Source organism: Maylandia zebra, linkage group LG8 (genome assembly GCF_041146795.1).
Source record: "Maylandia zebra isolate NMK-2024a linkage group LG8, Mzebra_GT3a, whole genome shotgun sequence".
Taxonomy (NCBI): Eukaryota; Metazoa; Chordata; class Actinopteri; order Cichliformes; family Cichlidae; genus Maylandia; species Maylandia zebra.
This window is the reverse complement of record NC_135174.1, coordinates 27,219,485-27,247,414: the sequence shown is the minus strand read 5'-3', so window position 1 is coordinate 27,247,414 and position 27,930 is coordinate 27,219,485. Positions and strand designations below refer to the sequence as shown.

Below are 27,930 nucleotides of genomic sequence, written 5' to 3'. Positions count from 1 at the left end.
GTGTCATTTTATCCTTTTTCTATTCTTAAAATGTAGAAAATTTTAAGAAATTTTGTGCAAATGTTTTGTTCTCAAACCAATCAGATCACCGTATTTGGCAACAAGTGCACGCTGCTCTGGGCCACTCGGTTTCTCTGAAGTTATTTCTCTGCCTCCTCAGATGTGGTCCACACTCAGCCAAAAAGCTCAATCTGCCCCACTGGCGTCCTGAAATATGTACGAAAGCGGCCACAATACTGCTTCAACTCCTGGTTCAAACCATGAAATTCTCCCTGATTCTTTCTTCTCGTGAGAATCGATGGATCCAGAATCTCAGTTTCCTCCTTTTCTTGTTTAGAAACATCGGGACTAGCTCGTCATCGCTTGAAGTTGACTGTTTTTTTTTTCACAGTGCATTTTTTAAGGACAAATTATTCTCTAAACGCAACTCACTCGATATGTATGTACTTCACGAGACAAGTTTGCATCCGAAAAATTCAGTTTCATGTCATGTTTTCACAATGTGGCCTTTAGACAAAATATATAAAAACTGGATGTAACTTCTGGGTCTGAAGAGTTAAACTCACAGCGCCTTTAACTGGCATTCTTTTTTTTTATGTCCAGCAGGGGGCGACTTCTCTGGTATCAAAAGACTTCCTGTTGTATAGTCTTTGGGAAATTAGCCGCCTCCTTTGATCTGTGACCTCTGTAAATACTTGCCTGATTAGTTTATGGGCACAATCAAAGGTTTTAGTTCATACTGAATATCATAAGAGGTCCATTTTATCACTAATGTTACTATTAGAGTAAGAAAGGAAGACTATCCAGTGCACGCTCACTGAGCTGATGAGCATGTGGTGCTCCTCGTTTCTCAGCCAGATCTTTCCCTTGTTTTGAATCTGGTTTGAAAAAGCCCAGATGGTAAGGATGAAAACACTCAGAAGAAATTTAATTTATATAAATATCTGTATATGTATGATATAAGGATGAAGTTGACATTTTGTGCTTGAATGCTAACAGCAGCAGGTATTGATTATTGCACATTAAGATATAAAGAAACCCCACTGTGTGCATGTGTGTATTCCCACGTGTGCATTCACTGCTGCTGAGAGTCTGACAGCAGCTGGAAGGAAAGACCTCCTTCACACACTGTGGGTGCAGCAGCCTGTCACTGAAGGAGCTGCTCCGTGCTGTCAGAGTGACCTGCACAGGACAGGAGGTGTTCTCTAACAGGGGTGACAGCTTATCCACCCGTCTCCTGTCACTCACGACCTCCACTGGATCAAGAGTGTGAACCAGAACAGAGCTGGTCTCCTTGAGCAGCGATCCATGTGAATTCTGTGTATGTAGAAATGTAAATGTCAGCTTGACCTCATTCGACTGCCAACCAAGGACTGAAGACTGACTGCGTCTCATCGCCGTGTTAACGTCATGCTACCTCATCAAAGTTGCTTTAAAGATGGCAACTGGTCGCAGACGTGGCCCCTGTTTTCAATGCAACAATTTCAGCTGTTACATCATACGGTTGATGTTTCATAATTATGCATTAAGTGTGAACACATTTGAATGGCTGTATTTAACAAAGGGCACCTTTGCTGTGGTAGTTTTGAATCATTGTGCAAAAACGTGTTTGACTGAGTGCGAATATGTTTTGCAGAAAGGTGAATGAGACCTGAACACTGTGTGAAATGAGGTGACAACTTTGACAATAGCGATTCATTCAATAAATAAGCTTCCCAGACAGCATTTTGCTGCTGAGTAACATCAGCTGACTGTCTGAAATGAAATGAAAGTCGTGTGGGTGTCAGCAAAGCGAAGTTTGTCTTTATTCATCATTTTATCGATTAGAGTCAAATTAAACTAAACACTTTTCATCAGAGAAGAGTGTTAATGAAAAATATTCACCATCACGACCCCTGAACTGCTCATCGCTGTAACATTTCCTGCTTCATTATTACCTCAAAGGATCATCTCAGTGGAGTTTGCTCAATTACAGGATCAAACACATAAGAGGATCATTTCCAGCCATTCAAAGACATTTAAACTCATAAAAAAATGTGTTAAAGATATACACCACGATGAAAACTTAAACTTCTGACCTCTTGCCGGGGAGTCTATTTCCTATCCTCCGAGCGCACCGACACTGGTGTCAGCGCATCACAGGTTTGTAATGCTCACTCTGGTGGGGGGCACAGAGGTGATGGTTGTGACAGTGCAGACACGTTAGGTTCACATTGCAATTAATGAGACAGAATTTCACTGCAGAGAAACATAAATGGCTTCGAAGGCTCAAAGAACGTCAGGGACACGATTATAAATCGACACAATGCCGGAGTCGGCTATGAGAGAAGGTGACAACAGTCGATGTGATTATTTTTAAATAGAAGAAATATGAAAATCATCAGTTGCTCCTAGTCTGGAGCTCCATGCAAGATCTTTCCTCATGGGGTGAGGAGGATGATGATGAAAAAAGTGGTGGATGAGCGAAAAACTATACAGGAGGAGCTTGTTAACCTGAAGGCAGTAGGAACACAGAGCTCTACGCCATAATGGAGTGAAATCTTACATCGCCCACAAGGTCCCCTGCTCATGTACATACCCATCATAAGTTTGCCAGTGAACATCTACATGCTTCAGAGGAAGTGCTGTGGTCAGATGGAACCAAAATCAAACTCTAAATCAGAGGAAGAGAAATGCTGAGTACGAACCAAAGAGCAGCATCCCCACAGTAAAGCACAGAGGTGGAAACATTATGCTCTGTGGCTGTTTTCCTGCTGAGGGTTCAGGACGACTTCACCATACTGAAGGACCAGCAGAAGGGGTAGTGTACACTTCTGTCCCTCAGCTAGATCACAGAAGATCTGAAGTTGGGTTTAACAGCATGGTAATGACCCAAAACATATCACCAAGACAACAAAAGAGCGGCTAAAGAAGACTCACGTTAAGGTCATGGAGTGGCATCGCCAGACTTCAGTCCTACAAAAGATCTGTGGAGGGAACTAAAGCTTCGAGACGCCAAGAAACCTGAAGGATTTAGTGTTTCTGTACAGAGGAGTAGGCCAGAATCTAGAAATGTCTAGTTTTGTGGTTGCAAATCAAATTATAACTATTAGGAAATTTGTGTTTTTCTGGATTTGTGGTTTATATTATGTCTCTTTCCATTAAAATAAAAGGACTGTAAAAATGTGAGACCGTTCATTTAATGCTCGCGGTGCAGCTGGATGTTCAGAACTATTTCAAAGCAGTGGACAATCAAATATTGCATTAAAAAAACAAAGACGTGCATTTGTTTTCTTCACTGGAATAATGTGATCAAGATTTCTTACTTGATAAAAGACAGTCTGACGTGACCTCTGTTGCACAATCCACAGTGCAGTTCCATTTCTTCCAGTTCTGACTGAAGAATTAACATCAGTGTTTTAACCATGTTTTCTGGGTTAGGACGCCAAGACATGGATTCAGAGAACTGGAGTTACTGGTTTATCGAGAAAAAAGAGATAAATGATCTAAAAGATCTATTTATTTTTCTTCCAGCTGTCCTTTAATGTTTTCCACTCTGTAGAAAGAATATGAACAGCTTCATTAATGCAATTAGAAATAACTTTTTCACTCCAGACCATCTTCTGTCTGAACTCGTCGCAGGATTCGTCTGCAGGTTTTCACCGCTGAGTGCTCTCGTGAGAACGGGTCGTTTATCGGGACCTTTTACGGGGACCGGACACATGCTGATTACATAAATGTGTTACGCCTGCTTTGTCATCCTCCATGCATCTGGAATGACCCTTGGCACCGCTCTGCACACACACTCGCACACCGACACGCAAGCACACACAGGATTGTGTTGAGTCTCCAGCACTGGGGATGTTTCATGCCTTGATTGAAGATAAATTGTGTTTCAGATTAAACCAGAAGGAGGGGGAGGGGAGGGGGTGGACTATATTGTGCTTGATGGTGAACTCCTCCAGCTGCAGGAAGAAGGGATTAAAAAAGACCATCTTACACAACCTTCTTGAAATAAACCCGGGTGGCCCCTCACAAAATCTACACTGAGAACAAATCACACGGCTCCACTGCAGCATGCACGGCACCTGTCAGGGATATTTTTTAGCACCTGACTGCTAGTCTCACAGACAAGCATGCATGCAGCTAGAAGCAGGCTAAAGAGTGGAAACAGTATCCTAACCACATAACCCAGTTTGTTATGGTCCCCCTGTTGCCACTACTGACACTTCAAGAGATAGCATACTCAGGGGAGGGCACTGTCACCTTGGATAAAGGCATCTTTTGATTAATGGCTCTCCGCGCGTCACTGGGTCTAAAGAAAGCTTTAGCGCACTGTGCATGAAGCATTTTGTGCACTCAGAGCCTCAGCGGTGTGGTTTTTGGCAGACATGGCATGAGAGTGTAATATCACATCTGATCATTTAATAGTTAAAATATGAATCAGGATCAGAATGAATACAGCCAGGAGAACTTCAAAACTACTACAGGGCAGGAATTAACAGTTATTCTGACACATCATAATAAACCTGTGTTTTATGGCATACATAATAAAGGGGTTAAGTAAATGTTCAGATTTGGCTGTTTTTGTCTACTCGAGAGATTAAAAAATGGACAATAACCAGAACATCTGGATATAATTATACCTGACAAGCTGGGATCAGAGGATATTTGACAGCTTTCCGTCATAAAATGACTTAAAATTGTTTCCCAACTTGTTTTGGCGCACGATCACTTAAAGTGAAGCAATGCGGACAAGAACAAGCGTTTCAGCCCAAGAACGATTTCCCTCAAAGACTGTTAAGTTTGAAAGGTTTCTGGGGCCCCAAAGAAGGTAAAAGCTGCTAAGGCCTGTGCCCCCCAGCTGTGTGGAGTCTTTCATAAACTGTTTATGCTGAGTCTGAGTCTGCAGAGGGTCCCGGTGATGTGGAAGACATCATGCCCTGGAAAGGCTCATCCTGGACCAGCTGCGACCCATAGTAAGACCACACCTGGATCCCCTTCAGTTCGCTTATCAGCCTCGTCTCGGAACAGAGGACGCCATCATCTACCTGCTCAATCGTGTCTACACCCATCTGGACCAGCCGGCGAGCACTGTGAGGGTCATGTTTTTTGACTTTTCCAGTGCTTTCAACACCATCAGGCCGACCCTCCTGGGTGATAAGTTAGCAGCGATGCAGGTGGATGCTTCTCTGGTGTCCTGGATTGTTGATTACCTGACAGGAAGACCACAATATGTACGTCTCCCACAGTGTGTGTCTGACGAGGTGATTAGCAACACAGGGGCACCACAGGGGACTGTCCTCTCCCCCTTCCTCTTCACCCTCTACACCACAGACTTCAGCCACTGCACAGAGACCTGCCATCTTCAGAAGTTTTCTGATGACTCTGCGGTGGTTGGATGCATCAGCAGGGATGATGAGACAGAGTACCGGGCTGTGGTCGACTCCTTTGTCACGTGGTGTGAGCAGAATCATCTGCAGCTCAACGTGGCAAAGACCAAGGAACTGATCGTGGACTTTAGGAAGACCAGGAAACACTTGACCCCTGTTTCAATCCAGGGGGTCAGTGTTGACATTGTGGAGGACTATAAATACCTTGGAGTACACATTGACAATAAACTGGACTGGGCTAAAAACACCACAGCACTTTACAGGAAGGGCCAGAGTCGTCTCTATTTTTTGAGGCGACTGAGGTCCTTCAACATCTGCCAGAAAATGCTGAGGGTTTTCTATGAGTCTGTGGTGGCCAGTGCGATCCTCTATGCTGTTGCATGCTGGGGGAGCAGGCTGAGGGTCGCAGATGCCAACAGACTTAATAAACTGATCCGTAAGGCCAGCAATGTTGTGGGGATGGAGCTGGACTCCCTCAAGGTGGTGTCGGAGAGGCGGATGCTGTCCAAGATAAAGACAATGTTGGATAACACCTCCCACCCACTCCATGACATGTTGGTCAGTCACAGGAGCTCGTTCAGTGAGAGACTGAGATTACCGAAAAGCACCACTGAACGACACAGGAAATCATTCCTGCCTGTGGCCATCTCCCTGTACAACGCATCCACTTAACACACTGTTTGCTGCTACAACTACACATGTTTCTTTTCCAACTATTTATTTATAAGTGACTTATGTATGTATGTATGTATATATATGTATATATTGTACTATTCTTAGTTAGTGTATTGTCTGTCTTGTCTTAATGTTGGTTTAAAATGGAGCACTGTAACAAAAAATAATTTCCCCCAGGGATCAATAAAGTATTCTGATTCTGATTCTGATTCTGATTCTATAATTTTATATTTATGTTGGGCAGCTTGGTCTCACGACCTCTAATCTGTTTCTGGACACAAATTTACATCTGTCTGGTCTCATATGCTCTGATTTGTGTTAACGTATTGATAATAAATATTTTCCACTGTTGTAGAGTGAAAGAAATTCCACATTTGGAGGTTGGAAGATTTGATAGAGGAATAAATCATTTCCCCACTTACACCAGACGCCACAGCTGAAGTCATACAGCACACAGATTTTTAAAAATTCATTATTACATTACATTCAACTTAAAACTCATTATTTGTTTAACACTTTATCATTTTAACATGTTTTATTCTTTATTATTAAAAATGATTTAGTTACGTCTAGAGAGAGATGATAGTTTTGAGTAAAATACAGTGGTTACCACTCTTTTTGTGTTTTCCTGGGTTCCTGTTACAAAATCATGACTGCAATGAAAAAATAAACTCGATATCTCACAAATTAATACATTATTTTTTGAGACCGGCCTGATTACAGTGGGGCAAAAAAGTATTTAGTCAGCCACCGATTGTGCAAGTTCCCCCACCTAAAATGATGACAGAGGTCAGTAATTTGCACCAGAGGTACACTTCAACTGTGAGAGACAGAATGTGAAAAAAAAATCCATGAATCCACATGGTAGGATTTGTAAAGAATTTATTCGTAAATCAGGGTGGAAAATAAATATTTGGTCACCTCAAACAAGGAAAATCTCTGGCTCTCACAGACCTGTAACGTCTTCTGTAAGACGCTTTTCTGTCCCCCACTCGTTACCTGTATGAATGGCACCTGTTTGAACTCATCATCTGTATAAAAGACACCTGTCCACAGCCTCAAACAGTCAGACTCCAAACTCCGCCATGGCCAAGACCAAAGAGCTTTCGAAGGACACCAGGAAAAGTATTGTAGACCTGCATCAGACTGGGAAGAGTGAATCTACAATAGGCAAGCAGCTTGGTGTGAAAAAATCAACTGTGGGAGCAATCATCAGAAAATGGAAGACATACAAGACCACTGATAATCTCCCACGATCTGGGGCTCCACGCAAGATCTCATCCCGTGGGGTCAAAATGATCATGAGAACGGTGAGCAAAGATCCCAGAACCACACGGGGGGACCTGGTGAATGACCTGCAGAGAGCTGGGACCAAAGTAACAAAGGTCACCATCAGTAACACACTACAACGGCAGGGAATCAAATCCCGCAGTGCCAGACGTGTTCCGCTGCTGAAGCCAGTGCATGTCCAGGCCCGTCTGAAGTTTGCCAGAGAGCACATGGATGATACAGCAGAGGATTGGGAGAATGTCATGTGGTCAGATGAAACCAAAGTAGAACTTTTTGGTATAAACTCAACTCGTCGTGTTTGGAGGACGAAGAATACTGAGTTGCATCCCAAGAACACCATACCTACTGTGAAGCATGGGGGTGGAAACATCATGCTATGGGGCTGTTTTTCTGCCAAGGGGACAGGACGACTGATCCGTGTTAAGGACAGAATGAATGGGGCCATGTATCGTGAGATTTTGAGCCAAAACCTCCTTCCATCAGTGAGAACTTTGAAGATGAAACGAGGCTGGGTCTTCCAACATGACAATGATCCAAAACACACCGCCCGGGCAACAAAGGAGTGGCTCCGTAAGAAGCATTTGAAAGTCCTGGAGTGGCCTAGCCAGTCTCCAGACCTCAACCCCATAGAAAATCTGTGGCGGGAGTTGAAAGTCCGTGGTGCTCGGCGACAGCCCCAAAACATCACTGCTCTCGAGAAGATCTGCATGGAGGAATGGGCCAAAATACCAGCTACTGTGTGTGCAAACCTGGTAAAGACCTATAGTAAACGTTTGACCTCTGTTATTGCCAACAAAGGTTATGTTACAAAGTATTGAGTTGTATTTTTGTTATTGACCAAATACTTATTTTCCACCCTGATTTATGAATAAATTCTTTACAAATCCTACCATGTGGATTCATGGATTTGTTTTTCACATTCTGTCTCTCACAGTTGAAGTGTACCTCTGGTGCAAATTACTGACCTCTGTCATCATTTTAGGTGGGGGAACTTGCACAATCGGTGGCTGACTAAATACTTTTTTGCCCCACTGTATATACAGATGCAGAAGTGCTAAAAACTGCAGTGAGGGAATTTCTAGCATTTTACTGATCACACTAATTAGCAGATCTCTGTGTCTGCAGATGCACCATTACAGTTGTCACAGTCTGGCGGTGGCAGACTGTATTAATTGTGAAGAGTGGACCCAAAATGCAGACACGAAGAAACTTGGACCAAAGCTTGAGTATTAACAAAAAGCGAGCCGTTTAATAAGGCTGGTAAAAAAGGTACAAAGAAAGGGCAAACTGAAGTAAACTAACATCAACCTAAACTGGGAGAACTAAATAAACAACAAGAAAAACTTAGACATGAAACTTGGAAACATGACATGGAAACCTTGGCGTGAACAACAGACGACCTGACCAGGAGTGAACAGAAACACAGACTAAATACACACAAGGGTGATTAGGGGAAGTGGAAACACATGGGGAAACAGCTGACACTAGTCTGACATAAGGAGACAAAGGAAGCAAAGCTGACTACACTGACATAGGACACAGACCTTCAAAATATAACAGGAAACATGGGACGCAGACAAGACAATATAAACTTGACAACATAAGACACGCAGCATGAAACACATAAGGGGCAAAGGGAGAGGGAAACTTAAATACAGCGGTAGAAAACACAAATGGAAACTAATAAACAATTTAGCTACCCTAAAGAACTCATACATATCATCCAAATAAACTAAAACTCAAAACGCTGGGTCAACAGACCCAGGAACGTGACAACAGTTTATGGTTGAAGCCTGCTAAACGAGCTTCCTTCCATCAGATGTTAACTTGTTAAAAGGGGGATCAACAATTCTCATCCAAATATATTCACTACTAGATCTAGAGGGAAAAAACGCTAATGCTAATGTAGAGTCACTGTTGCTGTAGCCAGCTTTTATTAAACACGTGACTCCCACACGCCACCTGCGACTCTCAAGCGAGGGATGAACGTCCTTCTTCAAATAGATGTTTTCTTACTTGGTGTTTGTTGATGATGGTTGAGAGTAATAACTGCTACCACATGAGTCCAAACATAAGACCACAGCATGACTTGCATTACTTTCATACTCAATGAATTATTTCTGACCATTCTGACCCTTGCATGGGGACATTGCTCTGGAAGAGCCTTGTTTCTTCAGTCGTGTTTTTAATGACCAACAGGGGGCGACTTTTAAAGTCCCGTGTTTAGAAATGTACAGGAAAACATCCCTTTGGTTCACGTGCCCTGTGACCTCAGTAAACACAGTCCTGATGAGGTTTTGACTGTTTCAGGTCTTACTGAATACAACATGATATTAAACTTAAAAATTATGCTGACAGTTACAGTGATATAGATATAAAGCAGGACAACCGTGTGACTGAAAAGTTGGTTTTAAAAAAACCAACTCAATTACATAGAAAACCCTCATGTCAAGGCTTCATAAAAGGCGATGACACTTTATTACCAACTTTTATATATAGTTTATGTCCAAGCCTCATATGTCCTTGGCTAATACAGTAAAAACCCACCCAAGAGGAGATCTATTCAGAGTAATACTGACTAATAATAATAATAATAATAAGCATTTTTTTTCTTATCCTCTAACCTCTCTGGGACGCCCCACGCACACTAATGAGAACTTTAATATTAAGATTATTTGTAATTATTTTAATTGCTGGAGTCGCAAATTCATTCCCACTGAGATTTTATTTACAGTGATTTTGACGCTCATTTGTACTGGGTTGTATTTAAAAAGATCCCCGGGGATGCTTAACTTTATTGACACACTGGGAACCATCTGTCGATCTTGGCTCACAGCGAAATCTGTTGACTCTGCGCTCTGGCACTAATTCGTCTGGAAACGGGGGCACATGATAAAAGGGTTCCCTTCTCCTGGATGCTTGATAAGAGCACAGCGATGCGCGCGGAGCCTTTCACAAGCAGCTCACCCCGGGCTCGTCTGCTTTTAACTTTCTCGCAGCAGTGACGTCTAGATTGCGCGGGGGATTAAAGATTAGGGTCTGGAACACGGGCAGTCATTGCATAATTAACTCCACGCAGAGGAATCGAGTTATTCCTCAGTCACACTGGATACACTCGACAAAGTGGCACAACGTGGGGGCGTTGTGGGGACGCTGTGCACCACCGCGGCGGCTCCGCGCAGGAGTCAGAAGCTGGATGGGAAGCCGGGCGGACGTTAGGCTGTAGCTCGGGGAAACCTGACGTGAAACCATGCGTGGAAAAGGAGTTTTAGTTCGTGGGCAGCTTTAAAGGTGCGACAGTGTTTGTCTGGATTCCGGTCCTGTTCACGGAGGCAGCGATTTCACGGGAAACCGACCCTACCAGAGAGGTGACAGGCTGCTACACCCCAGCTCCGCAGCTCCTCATTAAATGATCCTGACAGTGTCTAACCTCTGACATTACCCGGACATCTACACCCGGCCTAGCCACGCGGTTGTATTTTTTTTTCTGGGTACAGTTCAGTCAACACCATCAGAAAACTGCGCTGCTGGGACTTTTTCCACTCCCAGTAACAAGGATAAAATACTTCAGTGAAGTAACAAGAAGACATTTAGTTCCACACATGGAAATTATGTGAAAAATAAAAGGCCTGGAAATGCGTCGCAAATGCTTTTATCTGCTGGGGGTAAGTTCTGCGTCTTTTTGCGCCTCCGCTTCGTCTTCTCGCCTTTGGACATTTAATTAAAACGTCCTAATAACAGCTCGGGGAAATCTGTGCTGTTATCGCTGATTGCAGTTGAGCACAGTCTTGGTGTGAAGGCTTTAACACTACCCCCCCATCCAGATGTCGGGTTTGGATATTGTCTCTGTCTCAGATTGCTATTTTAAATCAATTTTCATTAAAGGGACGAGAATCCGAGTTTGTCTGAACTAAAATGTTTTAACAAGGACAATAATCTCTCTCTCTCTCTCTCTTTTATGTGTAAATATATAGTTATAGCACTTTGCATCCTATGACTTTAACTAAGCGCTGAAGCTTTGCTGAAGCGTGCCGGTGCGTTTTTACTTGTAAACACTGAAACTTGAACCAGGACTTTGGGTTAAGGTGGCATGAGAAAAACGATCCCAATGGCACGATTCCATACCCTCTGAAACCGGAGCTCAAGCACTGGTGAAGAAAAGGGGCAAAAAGCGGATCTGGGACACATTTCTGAGATGAAACTGGGTGTTTTAATGCAGCAAGTGCACTCCTTTAATATCGAACAAGAAAAGCGAGCGCGGTGATGTTGAAATTTCTCCAGCCCCATAACGCTGAGATCTGATATCACTCATGCTGTGACCCCTTCGTAGCAAAATGGAGAGCGAGCTGAGGCAAGAATAGGGACATGTGATTTGTTGCACTCACTTGCTGATGTTGTAGATGCCCGAGGTGAATTATTTCATCCACCTCCTGCCCATTGTGCAAAGTGCTGCTGCACTAAGAATAGTCAAGAATCCCGTGAGCCCTTTTTTAAAATCCCCCTGCTTTCTATTCGCGTCCCCATTGTTGTGATTTAAGACCCCACACTCACAGCAGCTCGCGTACTGAATGTCTACTGAGGTCATAAAAGAACAAACACCGGACTGTGTGCAGCTTTAAGGTGCGTGGATTTCTGTGCTGGAAATGGGGCCATTTAACGGTGTGGAAAGTAAAAGTCATGCGTGCAACATTTTATACAGTTAAGGAGTGAAGTATTTGCGTAGTGGTGCCTTTGCACACTCACCTAAATCAGATTAATGTCTGCATTATTGCATTGTTTGCACTGAATTATAGATGGAGCCGATCACATTTAGATGCAAAGCTGGGTGGCTGTAACTTCTCTTAAAATCTATTTTAATATATGTCACCACTTTTAGATACCCATCTGAGTTTGAGTAGGAAGCTGTTGGCAAGCACACCTTGAACAGGATGCCATCACAGAGCGATGTCACAAATCTACTCATGTGTTTGGACTGTGAGGAGTGTAGGGAGAACCAAAGACTGTATATAAAAGATGGGATGCATATTAAAGCTTCCGCATTAGCGTTTTGGCTGAAACTATGTATTCAGGTTTTTGGAAGCACGAGTTACCATATTTGAATAAAAGTATGGAGTGCTGATTCATCAGCTAATTCTGATGTAAACATGCTTTTAAATCAGTTAATGTTAAACATTTCCATATGGGAGTCTGTGAGGATTAGAGGAACTGCACATTTGGCACCAGTTCCACTCAGTTTTTCTCCAGAGCAGGTTGTTGGTTGGGTAGAACCTACAAGCTTTCCACAGAAAATCAGCAGCCAATCAGGAGCTTCAAACCAGGTATCCTCTTACAGTTAAGGCTCTACTGAGCGCCCTTCAGCAGGTGTAAGTTTCACAATGACAGATCTTTACTAAATAATTCAAAGTGATGACATAATTATGATGTCTTTATAAGTAGAATGATAATAGCTATTTCACTGCTTTGTTTACTGTGTTTTGTCTCATTTGTGGATACTTACAAGTATCGAGAAATGGAGAGAGACCGAAGTTTGCGAAACACTGCATCACGTGAAATACAAACACGATCCAGAGATTTAAACGTTACGGTTATTGTAGGTACCTGTATGTGGCGACACCCTTATCACTGCGTGTTCTTCATAATAAAAACAATAGATTCCACATTATGCTGTGCCATTGTTCATATACACAAACAGTGTCTCCACCTGCTTTTATTTTGAATAGATTTTTATCATTCTCGTGCCAGAGCTGCCTCGTTCAGTCACGTTTGAGCGAGCAGCAGGAACGTTCGAGCAGAGTGACATTTCGCAGGTGAACCACACCTCAAACCTGCATCTGTTTTTTCCCGCTTCAGCATTTTTCCTCATGCTGGTTAATAAATCTCAGTCGAAAGCTGGTTTACGACTCTGCAGCAGATCCATGCCGGAGGACCCTTTAAAAGTGGAGACGGTTTTCAGCTGTAAATGCAGCCAAACTGATTCTCTAAATTAAAAGGAAAAGGATTAAAAACTGAATTAGAGTAAATACTGGAGGCATTGATCCGTCACTTTGTTGGCAAGAGCAACTGTGAATCATTCTGAATAGACTGTATGCCATAGCAGTAGATTGTTTTTATGTAGATACAATCTCAAATTTAAAAAAAAAAGGGCAAGAGGACTGTAAGCTGTAAAAAAGAAAGACTTTATTATGATCCGTATATGCATGAAAAGAGGCATTAAATGGCACATGGGACCCAGGAAAGTCTGGGATCAGCAGCTTTGTGCCCGTCCTCAGGCATCCATCCCGAGCGTGCCCACTTGGGAAGCCTCTTCCTCCACTGTTTTTATGCAGTGTCCTCATGTGATGTGGATCATGTGATTCAAACAAGAAGTGGAGATTTGTTTGTTTTATTTTTTTCTTTTGGGGTTTCTTTCAGTTCAGTATCTGATAGAGTAAAATAAATGCTTCTGAAACATCAGTACATCACTGGCGGTATACTCTTTCATGCATATGGTACTGAAATACTGCTTTTGGGATTTTGTCAATATGCACCTGTCCACAGTGAACCCTGCCTCTTGTTCTGTGGCAGCTGGACTACAGGCAGGGTAGCCACCCATTTAATAGTAAAAATACTTAAAACAAGGATGCTTTGTCATCTTTGTCATGATATAGTATCATCCTGATTCTGTATTAAGTTTATTACTTGTAAAGATGCATTTTATTGGCAAAAATAAAAAATAAAAAATTTAAACTGCAATTCCTCTAGTGACCACTTGAGGCACGGTCCAAAAGTGAGTCAGTCTCTATGGAAGTTTTCCATGTGACATCATACAGACATTGCTCAGGAGTTGTCTACCATGTTAGATGTGATATAGCCACCACTGATGGGGAAAAAGGTATATTTTTGGTTGCAAACCGGGGGCTTCTTGTTTATGATTGCTGGAGGATTGTAGTGGTTCCCTGTAGTTTGCATAGAAGATGCCAACTTGCCTGCAAAGGCGCGCTGCACACCAGTACCCAAGCTGCAAAAAGAAAACAAAAAAAGAGACAAAAGCAGCACAAACTGCAAACAGACAATGTTCAAGTTCAAAGGTCCAACTTTATTGTAAGGGAAACAGACCAGAGGTTACCAGAGGGTCACTGTCCGTCTCCAAGCCTGTGCAGATGAGTGCTGAATAATCAATTTCCCAGCAATTCCCCAAAGTCCAGCAGCAACTCATCAGCTGGTCAGGGAATACACATTTTTCCCGCTTGACTGGTGGCTGCCTTTGGCCTTTGTGGCATCATGTCTGATAATTTCAGTCACTGAAATTGACCTCGTGACTAAGTTTTGTGGTTTTGGAGACTTTTTAAAATTATGAAATAACAAATTATTATTGTTCTAATAATAACGCTTCCTGTGAGGTAAACAACAAGTCTGTGCTCCAGTTTTGGTTTTACTCGTCTGTTGCACCTGCACAGTTTATAGATGCATAAACAGCGTCCAACCCACAGTGGAAATATGGCCACTTCTGAATGCAAAAAACAAAGTGATGTTGATCCCAGATGACAAATCAAGGCTTTAAATCAGTCAGTGACTGAACCGTCTTCTGTAGCGCCCTCTGTGTGTCAAAGCTGGCATTACTTTGCATGTCTTTCTCATTAATGCCTAAGGACTACTGCTTAGTGTTCACCTTTTCCTCTTTTAGTTCCGTGTTTGTCTTTGATGTTTCTTGTGCCAGACTTATTGCCACTTCCTGTTTTATTTTGGAAAGTTTTTTATGTGTTGGTCTTCCTGTCTTTGTCTTTTTTCCCCACGTTTTATGATTGTTTTCTCCACACTTGCTTGTTTCACCTTCCTGTGTATTAGTTGGTAGTCCTGCTTCTTTTCTGCCCACTCTTATTGTTTCTTTTTTTTTTTGCTTCTTGTTTACAGTGTGCAAAAATCCACCAAGCCAATCTTTTTTTGTTTGGGATACTCATTCCTTCATCCTGAACCTGCGTCCTTTCCCTGAACTTTGGATGAACATTTCACACCAGGTGTTTGGGACTAATGACCCAAGCCTGTCCTTTACATGAACCTCAACGATTTGACGCGGTTAAATCACACATAAAACGTGGAAAACATGCACACATGACATACGAGGTGTGGGCCAGAAGCAGTGTGACATTTATACACAGGTGAGTGCGTACGGTAAAGGCCACTTAAGAGTGTTTCTAAACTCTTTCAAGACCAAATATAATTTTCTAGAGAAATTAACAGAAGCTAAAACGGTTCATATGCATTCATGGCAAAAGATGACTTTTTGCTGCCCTGTATTTCTAGCGAGTCATTAGAATTTCTTCTCCAGTTAAAGAAATTAATCATGAAACTGTGATGTTACAGAAAACAAAGTTTAAACTCTGAGTATTTCTTTCATTTTGATTTGAAAAAATCCTGCTGTTTACATCGTGTGTCAGTTTGTAATTAAATGGAAGGAGGTGGATGGTCGGTCTCTGCACCCTGATACCTGCCCAGGACTCACTGAGCGTGAAACAGACACAGCAAGCGACCCAGAAAAACCTTCCGTGAAATCTGGGCCGCTCTAGCATTTTATATGATGTGACTTCATACAGTGTGAATGCTTGACGCTGCTGTGACCAGCAGGTATGAATGTGCTTTTGATACAGGGAAAAAAGTGAGGATTTTTGATGAATTTAAAGCACCCTTTCCTCCATTTTTCTCTCTGAAGACGGGTGAAATGTTTAACGTTTCAGGTGCTGTATTATTAATGGGGATGTTTTATTTACGGAGGAAATGAAGCATTGGCTTCGCAGGTAATTGTAGCCACCCTCTTGGATCCGCAGGGATCAGCCTGTATGCTCAAGGACAGCTGGGCGGAGATGTAACAGAGTTTGGGGTCACTCTGAGAGGCTGAACAAAATCAAAACTAATGATATTTTACAGTTTGTGTCTCTTCTGCCGCGTGTAGAAGGGTGCTGACAGATGCTGTGAATTCAGCAGTGAATCAGCTGTTAGATGTCACTGGTGCAGAACTATTTTTTTTCTTGTTGTGTCGCCAGCCTTCATTATTTGGATGCTTTCCAGTCGAGTCACTGGTCCAGGACGAAGGGATTTCAGTTGTGTTTGGATGAAATATTAATCCAACCACTGAATTCCACTGTGCTGGCATTTAACAAAGCCATAAATACAGGTTCTCCTGTTCTCCGTCCCGGAATAGAGCAGATGTTATCTAATGCTGTTATCAACTGTTGTCTCTTGAGACCCAGGGTCTGTAGTTTTAAAGAAAAATCTGCATTATTCAGTGTTTTCACCTCCTGCATAGCTGAAAAAAGGCTGATAGTAGCGCGATCCAGTAACAGAAAGACTTTAAATTTAGCATCAAAAGTCTTTAAGAAGTCATTTCTTCGTATCAGTGAACACAAGATTAGTGGGCTATGAGTGCAGATGATGAAATGCTCCAAATTTTGGGGGCATTTGCAGCTGTTAATTTATGCATCATCCACTCGAGGGACAGAAGGCAGTTACTGATTTTTAAAACAATACACAAATACCATAAAGGTCTTCCACACTGATATGATTTTGTTTTAAAAAGACCACCTGCTTTCATTCCTAATGCATCGAATACAGCTGCTTTCCTCCAGGCTTCTGGCTCTTGTGTTCAGGCAGTTGTAAGACACAATAAAATGTTCATAAAGGAACCCACGTTTAGGGTGAACTCACACAAGCTAATGATACACAAGCATGTTTGATCCCTAAAGTCCAGTTGTTTTTTCTGATTGGATCTAATGACAAGTCTTAAGGAACTTGTTACATACAATCCTGTAAAAAAGTGTTTTTCTCCTTCCTGATTTCTTAGATTGTTGCATATTTGTCACCTTATATATTTCAAATCATCACACAAATCTCAATATTAGACACAAATAACCCAATTTAATACAAACCTACCACACCTGTGTGAAAGAACAGCTGCTTCCTAAACATAATAACTGCTCGTCTCAGTTTTGGCAAGAACTCCAATCAAGCATGTGCGATAACTGGCAATGAGACTTTCACAGCACTGTGGAGGAATTTTGGCTCCCTCTTCTTTGGAGAATTCTTTTAATTAAGCCACATTGGAGGGTTTTCCAGCATGAGCCATACCAGAGCATCTTGATCTGATTTTTAAGACTTTTGACCAGGCTACTCTAAAACCTTCACTATTTCGAGTCATTCAGAGTGCTCAAAGAGTGGATCACTGTTCTGTTACATATCGAAGTCCTGAAGCAGCAAACAGCTCCAGGCCATCACACTTCCACCACCATGTTTGACCGTTGGTATGATCTTCTTGTTAGTTTTACGCCAATGCAACAGAATTGAAAGTTCAGCCTTTGTCTCGTCAGTCCACAGAGTATTTTCCTAAAACTGTGTGAGGGCTCTCACTGTGGTTCACTGGAGTACCTTAGAAATGGCTTTGCAACCCTTTACGGACTGACAGATATCAGTGATGTTGTTTCTCAGCTGTTTCTTTAGATCATCGTATGATGTGCCGCACTTTTGTCGGGCAGCTTCTGTTTAAGTGGTTTCTTGATTCAACAGGTCTGGCAGTAATCAGGCCTGTGTGTGGCTCATGAAATGAAACTCAACCTCCAAAAAAAAAATGCAGTTAATCATACAGTGAGCGACGAATCAAGAATTATCTTTTTTTTCCTTTACACTGGACCAGCTCTGTTTGTGTAGCTTCTTTCCCTTTAAAACAGACTCGTTATGTTAAAACTGCATTTGTATTTAGTCTAAAATTTAAAATTTGAGGTAAAAACTTTTTCCCAGCTCTGTTAAGATTACTTCTTTTAACTGTTAGTAATACTTCATATTACAGAATCACCTGCTGAGAACGGCAACTTTTTTGTGCTTTTGTTGAACTTTGGCACAAAAGTTTGCACACTTTGGTTATCCTGACCGAACTGACATCACCTCGCTGCATATCGAGTTCATATTGGTAGCATCTCCACTATATAACCAGCAGCAAGCTTATTAATTTCCTTGGAGTGAAGCTAGCCGGATGCTGGTACCGCGGGTCTTTCATTCTTTGCATCCTCCTCCTCAGCACTGGAGCTGCTGTGCTGAGTGTCTGTCCTTGATCAGATGTGAAGAAGAGCTCTTTGCAGCTGACAGACACTTATTATCACCCAGGCACAATTTGCATTTCACTGCAATGTCGTTTTACTTTTCATCCACAAAAGCTTTCAGAGTGATGCGAGTGCTTCTGTGACGTAAAGGCTGTCCTTTCACTGACATTAGCACGCAGCTACCTGCTGAGGAAAAGGACACAAATATACGTTTTCGCTTTTGTTTTGTTTTGTTGGACCAAAAAGACAGTGGAAGTGTGGGAAATATATTTCCACATTTCTTATGTGAACTATGTGGTTCCAGCCAGCCTTTAAACACTGAATCATTGTTGGCTGACCGTTTGTTGTTACTTGGCCGCCTGCTTGACGTCCTCCCAAGACTTTATAGCAACGGAAAACTTGATCATGAGAAATGTTAAAGTCATCTTTTTTTTTTATCAGAAAAGAAAATCTAGGATGAGTAAGAAACCCCAAAAACAAATATATCAAAAGCTCATACTCACAGTGTCTTGCTGTCATTGGAGGACTGATAAAAATAGTCTTTGTACACGGAGTGAACTTTGTGTGGATGTTTTCACTGATTATGCTGCTCTCTTGGATTTGCTTTACAGTGACTCTATTTGTGTCTTACTTCAGTCCAGGTTCATAGTTGGTTCAAACTTTTTACCAGTAATTTAATTGAATTCAGTTTTATTTACACAGTGTCAAATCACAGCAACAGTCGCCTCAAGGCACTTTATACTGTAAGGTCGACCCTACAATAATACATACAGAGAAAAACCCAACAATCATATGACCGCCTATGAGCAAGACCTTTGGCGACAGTGGGAAGAAAAAACTCTTTTAACAGGAAGAAACCTCCGGCAGAACCAGGCACAGGGAGGGGCGGGGCCATCTGCTGTGATTGGTTGGGGTAGCAACCAGCAGTATGTTTCTGCCTACATCGGGAAAAGGATGGCTAACGGCTTGGCTCGACAGAGATGGTTAAAATCTTAAATCACATTTTAAACTTAAAATTGGGTTTAGAACTTCTCACTCCTGTTGCAAGCTAGTAAAACTAGGCTAGTCTACACTTTCTCAGGGAGGCAGACCTCCGGACCTGAGTTTGTGGGAAGGTGCAGAGCTTCATATCATGAAACTACGAAATCTGTTTCACTCGGGCCTGATGTCCACATCCACACCCGTCTTTATAAAAAAGTACTACACCAGCTGATATTACAGAGTATTATGTGGCCTTAATGGTAACAAAGTCGACTTGGATGTGGCAGAACAGGATTGCCAGATGTGTTGTGATGTTGATGTTTGTCAGATGAGATAAGACGCCGTTAGCTCGTGCTGCTCGTTGTTGATGCTGGGAGTGGAGAGGGCATTGAGTCAAAGCCCTCCGTCTAAGTGTTGCATCCTTTGAATTTTTATGGAAGGTTCTTAACATAGCAGTCACTCCGAAGGCTATCAGAGGCAAGGCGGTCATGCCATGTCTCCCAAGTTACATCACAATTCGCCAAAGCATGCCCAATAAAATCTTCTCAATCACGAATAAAGTTGTATGTTTAATGTGTGCGTGTCAGACTGAAAGAGCAGGACGTATTTGATTGACCTCTGTGACTTTCCTCTGTTTGCAGGTGTGCGCCATCATGAGCCTCCTGCCATCAGCCTCGTTAGCAGATCTGACATGTGAAGCTCTGCTCATGCTGTCGGGGAACGTCTCGTGTAAGTTCTGGACAAACATCAGCTGGATTTTTATTACAGCAGCACGGCTACAGCAGCTGTTACAAGCTTTTAAAAGGCGCTCATTTCCCAGTACTGTCCAGCCAGTTTGTTCTAGCTGCCCCACTGTTAGTACACTTGAGATTGAATTGATTTTCAGTCTTTTCCATTTCATGGCCATAACCACTAAATGTCAAACCCTCATCCTCAGTCACAACTTCCCCCCTTGTGGATATTAGAAAACCGTTATTTTCCTACTATTCCGTTTCCTCGCAGACCTCTGCAGCACACCCAGAGGACTCACACAAGCACGCACAAATGCACAGGAATGATGTTCTTGTTATTTGCCCCAGGATACAGTCATAAAATCATTCCAGGTAGCTCTTAACAGAGTAATGATAACGCTCTGTTATCATGCTGTCACCCTGCTCAGCTGAACCGATTTCATTTGCTTCATAATTCATCAGAAATTATCTGCAAAGGAAATTAAATTATTATTTTTAATTATCTTTATTTGTTTTGGTAAATCTGTTAAGACGTTATTTAAATAAAAATGTTCATGACTCATTATCTGATGTCAACAGTCCAAAACCCAAAAATATCCAGTTTATTAAGCTATAAAATTATTAAACCAATAAAAGATCGCATTCTTAACTGGAATTATATGGGTTTCTTTTAATGGGGGCAAACCACAGAAACAGAAATAGTAATGAGAAGAATTTCTCATTAAGTCGACTCTGTTCCCTGTAGAAACAGTGTTTTTTTGTTTGTTTAAAAAAATGTGTTAACATAACATGACTACACAGTTATTTTCTGTCTTATGCTTCTGCTATTTATGAACTATGGATTTTGGCAAGCTGTCGCTCCAATCTTGGCCAATGGAGACATGTGTTACATTTTTAGTCCCAGGCCTCAAGATTCAACTCAGTGGCATGCAAAACTTGCGTCACATCCATATGTCACATGTCGCATTTATATTTAGTTAAATGCAATAAAATTTAGTTTGGATATGATAGTTACGTTCATGCAAATCTTTTTTTAATTGCAAGCATCGACTCTTTGGTTGCAGAAACAGGAGTTTTGCCTGTTGATTATCTAATTTTCAGTTCACGGGTGACAGACACAGGTGAAATCAAATGGGCCCAAGCAGTAAATCATATGTTAACCTGTTCAAATTTCCTATTTTCCATATGCAAAGAAAGAGAAGTAAATTCTGACACCAGCCTGAGAGGTTAATGTGTGATTTTATGTAAGTAAGCAAGAATACACTCAACTACTAAGCAGCTACACTCTATTACACTCTAATAATACTTACATCACAGCTTCACATCTGGAAAACTGGTACATTTTGTTTTTAAACTTCACCTTCCAAAGTCTTCCAAAGTCCCACTCGACCCTCTGGGCCCTGCGTTTGACATCCCTGATCGAAACAAAAGTACTGGGACATATTTCTGAACCTTTAAATTCACCTGTTTTCTGTCCCAAGGGTGCATAAAATCCCCAACAAAGCCATCTGCCTTTATTTGTGAAAGAATCTGTGAAATTACACCACGGCGTAATGGACAGAAATCTTGAAGCTGTGATCAGATGACACCCAAATCCACTTTTAGCTTTTCTGGTCGACCCGCCGTGTTTGAGAAATGCAGAGTATGACCCAAAGAGCACCATCCACACAGTCAAGCATGGAGGTGGAAACGTTATGCTTTGGGGCTGTCATTCTGTTAAGGGTATGGAACGACTTCAACACGTCGAGAGGGCCGTGTACCGTAAAATCCTGGATGAGAACCTTCCCTCATCCAGAATCATAAAGGTCGGAAAATGGGTTTTCCAGCAAGACAATATCACCAAGGCAACAAAGGGGCAGCTAAAGAAGTCATACAGTGGCCTAGCCAAGTCATATCATGCAAATCTATTTATAACTTTTATATAATATGTGTGTTTTTTCAGGATTTCATTCAAGATTCATCATTAAAATGAAACTAACAAAAAATTAGAACTTGTTCATTCAGCCGGGGATCAGCAGGAGATTATTATTTCCCTCACTGTACGTCAGCCTGTAACCTTTAAACGGTTAAAGCTACCCTGCTTTTAAAAATGTAAAACAAAATCCTTTTATGCATTTGAACAAATGACCAGTGGCAGCTTTTATGCACTTTTCATATTTTACTTTGTTTCATTCATTTTCTTGCCACACGTGGGTGTGAAAAGTGGTTTGGAAACCTCAAATGAAAGCATTAAAATTAAGTGTCACCTTTCCCCCTGCAGAACGTCCTTATCTCCGGATCCTTCTTATCTAATTCCTCTTGAGTTATTACAGAAGTAATAGTCTGACCCTCGGGGCATGTCTGGATTCATATTTGCTGCTACCGTCCCCTTATTGCTGGAGGAAAGGTCTGTCATCAGTGTTTACCGTTGCCCTTTCGTGCTCACCCTTTGTAGCTGTTAAGCTGAATCTAATGAGATTTTCATTGCCTCTTCTAAACTGAGCAAACAATGATTGAGGTTATTGATGAAGCTGTTTCTCTCTGGGTTGCAGTGCAGTCCCTGGCCGCCACCTGGAACCAAACCCTGAGTAACGCCACAAGCCAGTGGAGCGGTGAGTTGAGACGCGTGTGAAACCGATTCCCCGCACACTTACTGCAGAGCTGAGTTGTTGTTAGATACCCCGCAAGGGGAAAGCAAGTTTGATCGGAACTCAGATTATAAAGGACTAACATCAAAGAGGAAAACAATGCTGGAAATAGACGTGGCGTAGTGCCACAGGAGACGACGTTCAGCTCGGCAAAGCACAGGAGTAATCATTAAATCCTGTGTACACAAACAGCTCATTCTGATACCATATTTGTTGCCAGGATCTTTGGAGCATTATCTGGATTTCATGACATCTATATGCGGTTATGAAACATGACGGGAATGCGTGCACGTCCGTGTCTGACGCTTTTCTGTCCCCGCGCTTCAGGCTCGGGAATCTACTGTGAAACCTCCATCGATGGGATCGGCACCTGCTGGCCCAGGAGCAGCGCGGGGCAGCTGGTGGCGCGACCCTGTCCTGAGATGTTTTACGGCGTCCGGTACAACACCACCAGTAAGTCAATAAGCTGTCACCTCCTGCCCGCCTGCCTGCAGAAAAAAGCAAACCCAGACACAACTGATTCAAAACATGATTTAATACGATCCCTGCACCCTGCTTCGCCCTACCCCCACACTCAACGTCCCCTTGGGCAAACCCTGTTTGCGTAATTGTTTATACAGAAATTAGCATGAGCATACAAATTAGCAAAAGACGCAGAAAAGAGAAAAAAAAGTGTACACAAGTGCAGATAACACACCATGAAGTGTCAAAGCTCAAAACAAAACATGACGAGGCGAGGCGAGGCGAGCACCCGCTGTGAAAAATGATGCTTTTGTATGAGGACTCAAATGATTCCAAAAAAAGAAACGCAGAGAGAAAATCTAAAGATAAATCACCGCTGTCTGAGACGCTTAAGCCTATTAACTCTCCGGGACTCTCGACAATTGATTGTGTTGTTTCTTTTCTTTTTTTTCATCTTGGAAAATTAATAAAACGCTAAAAAATGAAACTACAATTTACTTTGTGGCCCATTTGCATAATTTAAAAGGCTTTTTGACAGTAGCAAGAGAGACAGGCAGGATTAAATAAAAAAGGAGGGGTTCAAACAATGGAAACATCGAGGAACAGGAGAAAAATTAGTCTTCATATATTTCCACAAAAAAACCGAAGCCTGGCTCCTAGAAGTGACTTTATTTATGTGTCTAAATCAGATAGAAGAGGTGGCTCATGTTTCTGCCAAACTATTCTTCAGCTCATCCTTAAAAAAGTTTCTTCTAAGGTCAAACTCTAAGTGCAGATAAAACACTGTTTGCCCTTAACTTATGAGTTAGGAGGTTGTTTATGTTGTGGCCCTTTGGGAGCTGTCAGTCAAACTCGTGCCACTCAGAGGAATGGAGCCCTCGCAGCATTCCTAATGTATCTTCAAAGATTTTTTTCAGCAATTTAAGGGTACAGAGCCCTTATTTAAACAGTGAAGCCTCAAAAATGTGAAGCTAGGCTTCAGCAACAATCAGAGACTAAGATCGTGAAACCGTTTAGTTATTTTCCCTGCAGGATCATTTTTTTCCCAGATAGTGTGAGAATACTTGCTATTATCTTCTTAAAACTCAATGTTGCATGTTTAAAATTGCTAATTTTCTGCTACAAAAAACCACAAACCACAAGTATATTCAGCTTTCTGTCATAAATGACAAAGAAAAATGTGTACGTGCGCTGCATTTGTACTTGTTTTGAAGTTGTGACTTGTTTTCTCAGAGACCCTTTCGCCACTAACTTCAGCCATAATCACTTGTTTTTAACACTTTATTGGATATTTTATCACCGCAGTGAAGGCATTTCTAGTGCAAACAAGGTCACAGTGTTTTCAGCTTGACCAAAGACCCTTTAGCATTCACACATATTGAAAGCTTGCAAAGCATTTTGCAGTGAAAATAGTCTGCAGCACGTAGTGATTTGACATGTGTGTTCCCTTGTGTTGTGTGCCCAGGACCTTTAGTCTTACATCCTGAAGGGTTTTATAGTTTGAATCATGAGGCTTTGTGCTTTTTGTGCCTTTTTTTGCTATTCAAAGTATGACAGCAGGACCTGCACCGTTGGATACCCACCCAAATAATAACACAGGTGCCACTGAAGTTTCCCAATTTCTTGAATCAATGAGGAAATTTTGCTTCTGCGTGATGTGAAAAATCCTAAAATTGACGTAAATGCTCATGCTTCGGTCTCTTAAACATCAGCAGTGCTACCAATAACACTTCTGCGCTATAGACCAGGCGTGGCAGGGCATTGGTAAAAATCCATGTCTGCTTACTGGAGCCATCTAATGTCACCTGGAGGCAGACACAAAAATATGTGGAACAGCTAGTAATGCGGGCCACTCCTGTTCTTGTTTGTGTGGCTGTTGGCACAGACTGTATGTAAAAGACAATAGGAAACCTCTGGAGCTTAAAAATGAAGCCAAAAAGAACCACAGTTCCATTAATGACCACTTGAGGAAGGCTCCAACAGCGAGTAAGCGTGTCAAAATGTCCAACTTTACAGCAGAAACAAGCATCTTTATTGCGTGATGGTCCTCATAACAACTCTGAAAAAGTTGCTTTTTTATAAACGTATCCACCTGCATACTAGAGTTGATTGGTAGGTTTCCTGATGCCTCGGACTCTGCACGGTCTCATCTACTACTTCAAGTCATTAAACTGGCACTCTCCACAGTCTGAGTGCTGTTTGGAGCTAATACAGTGGCTCACTGGGTGGTACAGATCGTGCAAAAAGTTCTAGAAGGTGGCGACTTCTCTGGTTGGAAAAACGAAACATGGTTATGTAGACGTCTACGGACAACGTCCCCTGGCACCATCGCACTGTGAACTCTGTCTGTAACTAGTGTCAAGTTTTATTAAATTTAACATGAATTTAACTTTTGAAAGATTCAATTCAGAGCAGATTTTTCTGTGCTTGAATAGCTGCCTTTTCTCGATGTCTAGTCTTTGTTGAATAGCTCCAAGATGCAAGTTTGAATGTAACCTGGATAAACAAGATGAATCAAAGCATTCTTTATCTAGAGAAGAGAAAGAAAGGCAAGAAATAATATACCACTAGCTCTTAAGTGCATTTCTCATCCTGATGTACTAACTGAGCGTGACATTGACCTGACCATAGTTTCAAACAATAATAAGCATTTTTATAGCACCATTCAAAGGAAAAGTTGCAAAGTGCTTCATGGGACAAACAGTGATATAAAGTTTTAAACAGGTAAAGGTGAAACAACATTAGGTCAGTAATGAGGTCGTGAGCTTAGTTTCAGACGGTGTTTTCTACTCTCGGCTCTGTATGACATCGAAGAGAGTGGATATCCCTAATATGGTCATCTCAGGCATACGGCTCCACCTACTGTTCAAACCTTTCTGTTTATGGGCTTCAGCCAATCAGAAGAAACTTGTCTTAAAGGGGGTGGAGCTAGAACAGCTTGTTTCATACAGAGGAGTAGCACCAAGGCCCCATTTAAGAAAGAAAAAAGATTTTGTGAAACGTAACTCATGCAAGGCTACTTGAGTCCATGAATAAAATATGGAGTTTGGATTGAATTCAGCATAATGAAAATTTATACCTTCAGAAGCACTATATTTTTATGATAAAATAAAGTACACAATTTAAGGGAAGTTATAAAGAATTGAACAAGTTTTATAATTAAACGGATCTATATTTATTTAATGTTGCGCTTAAAGACTGTATAAGAGCATGTCTCATAAATATTAACTATGATTTACTGGGTGTAACAATAGGCATCCCTGCAATTATCCTCAAGTGGATCAGCAGCCTGTGATGTGTGCCGGGACACTGCGGCACTGTGAAGGTAATGCAGACCTTCAGAGACATACAGTAAACACAAATAGCTAAATTTATGAGATGAAAGCCTGCGTGTTTCTGTGTGTTTCTGTGTGTTTCTTTGGTAATTTAAAGTCTAAACCTCCCACAGGATCCAGACGATCCATTTGAGAGAGAAAGAGAGCCGCGCTGCAATTCAGGCAAGGCCCGCTGGTAATTTGACACTGCGAGGTTCATTTCACCTTCAGGATTATCATAATCTCCATTGAAGTGTAGCCTAAAAGCCTAAAAAAGACCGGCCATCAGCTGACTATGCCAGCGAAGGTCAACAGTGGAGGAAGCGTTCATGGATGAAGCTGAAAGCTGTTCGGGATGCAGGATGATGACACAATGCTGATTTTAAGTTTCATTAAATTCTCTGCGATAATATGAGCAGAACAGACGACAGATAAAGCCGGCGTGCTATAATTTGAGGTGTATTTTTAGCATGAATGCATTATTAATCAGTATTGATTGCTGATTTTCACAGCGGAGGTCAGCAGAGATACTCGAGCTGTTTGCTGTCCTTTCGTTATGCACAATGGGTTGTTGATTTGAGAGATAAATGCTCCCTGCGACCTTAAAGACTCCTGTCAGGCATCAGTTAAGGACGTTCTAACTCTCAATTTTCATTCAGGCTCGTACAGTCACCACTTTGAGCTGACGCTGGCAGGTCGCTGGGATGCTGTAACGCTGAGGCCAGGGCTAAAAACTTTCCTTCACTGTAACTTTATTCAGAAAACACAAATTTAAAATGTGATGGAGCTCAGTTATCAAAGAGCATACACGTTACTTATTTTATTCTTGAGTAGCTTTGCATGAATAGTTATTTTTTACTCCTCATTTTATCTACTATAAGCTTTTTTAATACCTCAGATTTAATCTGATTGGCTGACCCTTAAGCGTTTGAACAGCAGGTGCCTGGTGCTCTGTAGTTTTATGTCATACAGAGCCAAAAGTAGAAAAAACTGGCTGAAACTGAGCATATGGGGCAGCCCGAGCTTTCAGCTCACAGGGTTAATTCTGCATCCAGTCTTGTAAAAGTATAAATATGATGGAAAATAAGGAAAAGCATAATAGGTGGTTGTGTTATAAGGAGCAATGTATTATCCAAAACACAATGTTTTCCTGAACTGATAAAAGTAGTTTTTAGTACCCAAAAGCAAATAGTAAATTAAACACAGCATCGACTCTCTCTAGCAGTGGTCTTATCTGCAGAGGGACAGTAACTGTTGCCCCAGGACGAGAACACTGGACAAGCCTTTGTTTTTGCACTTGATGGACTCATCGTGAAAACCGTGGAAATCCATTTATAATACCAGCGTCACTAACAAGCACAAACACATTTACATGCTGTTGAAGAGAACTGCTTTGAATATGATAAAAATCTCTG

General features: G+C 41.8%; 1 protein-coding gene across 1 annotated transcript in view; it reads left to right on the top strand.

Moving 5' to 3' along the window:
- The first annotated feature begins 10,277 nt into the window (after window positions 1-10,277).
- Window positions 10,278-27,930, top strand: part of LOC101467831 (corticotropin-releasing factor receptor 1) — a 97,414-nt gene continuing 79,761 nt past the window's right edge. Inside the window, exons 1-4 of the mRNA XM_014410645.3 lie at window positions 10,278-11,002; window positions 20,023-20,110; window positions 22,644-22,703; window positions 23,067-23,192. Coding sequence (XP_014266131.1) covers window positions 10,973-11,002; window positions 20,023-20,110; window positions 22,644-22,703; window positions 23,067-23,192 — 304 coding nt within the window. The 5' untranslated portion in view covers window positions 10,278-10,972. The remainder of the gene's footprint in view (window positions 11,003-20,022; window positions 20,111-22,643; window positions 22,704-23,066; window positions 23,193-27,930) is intronic.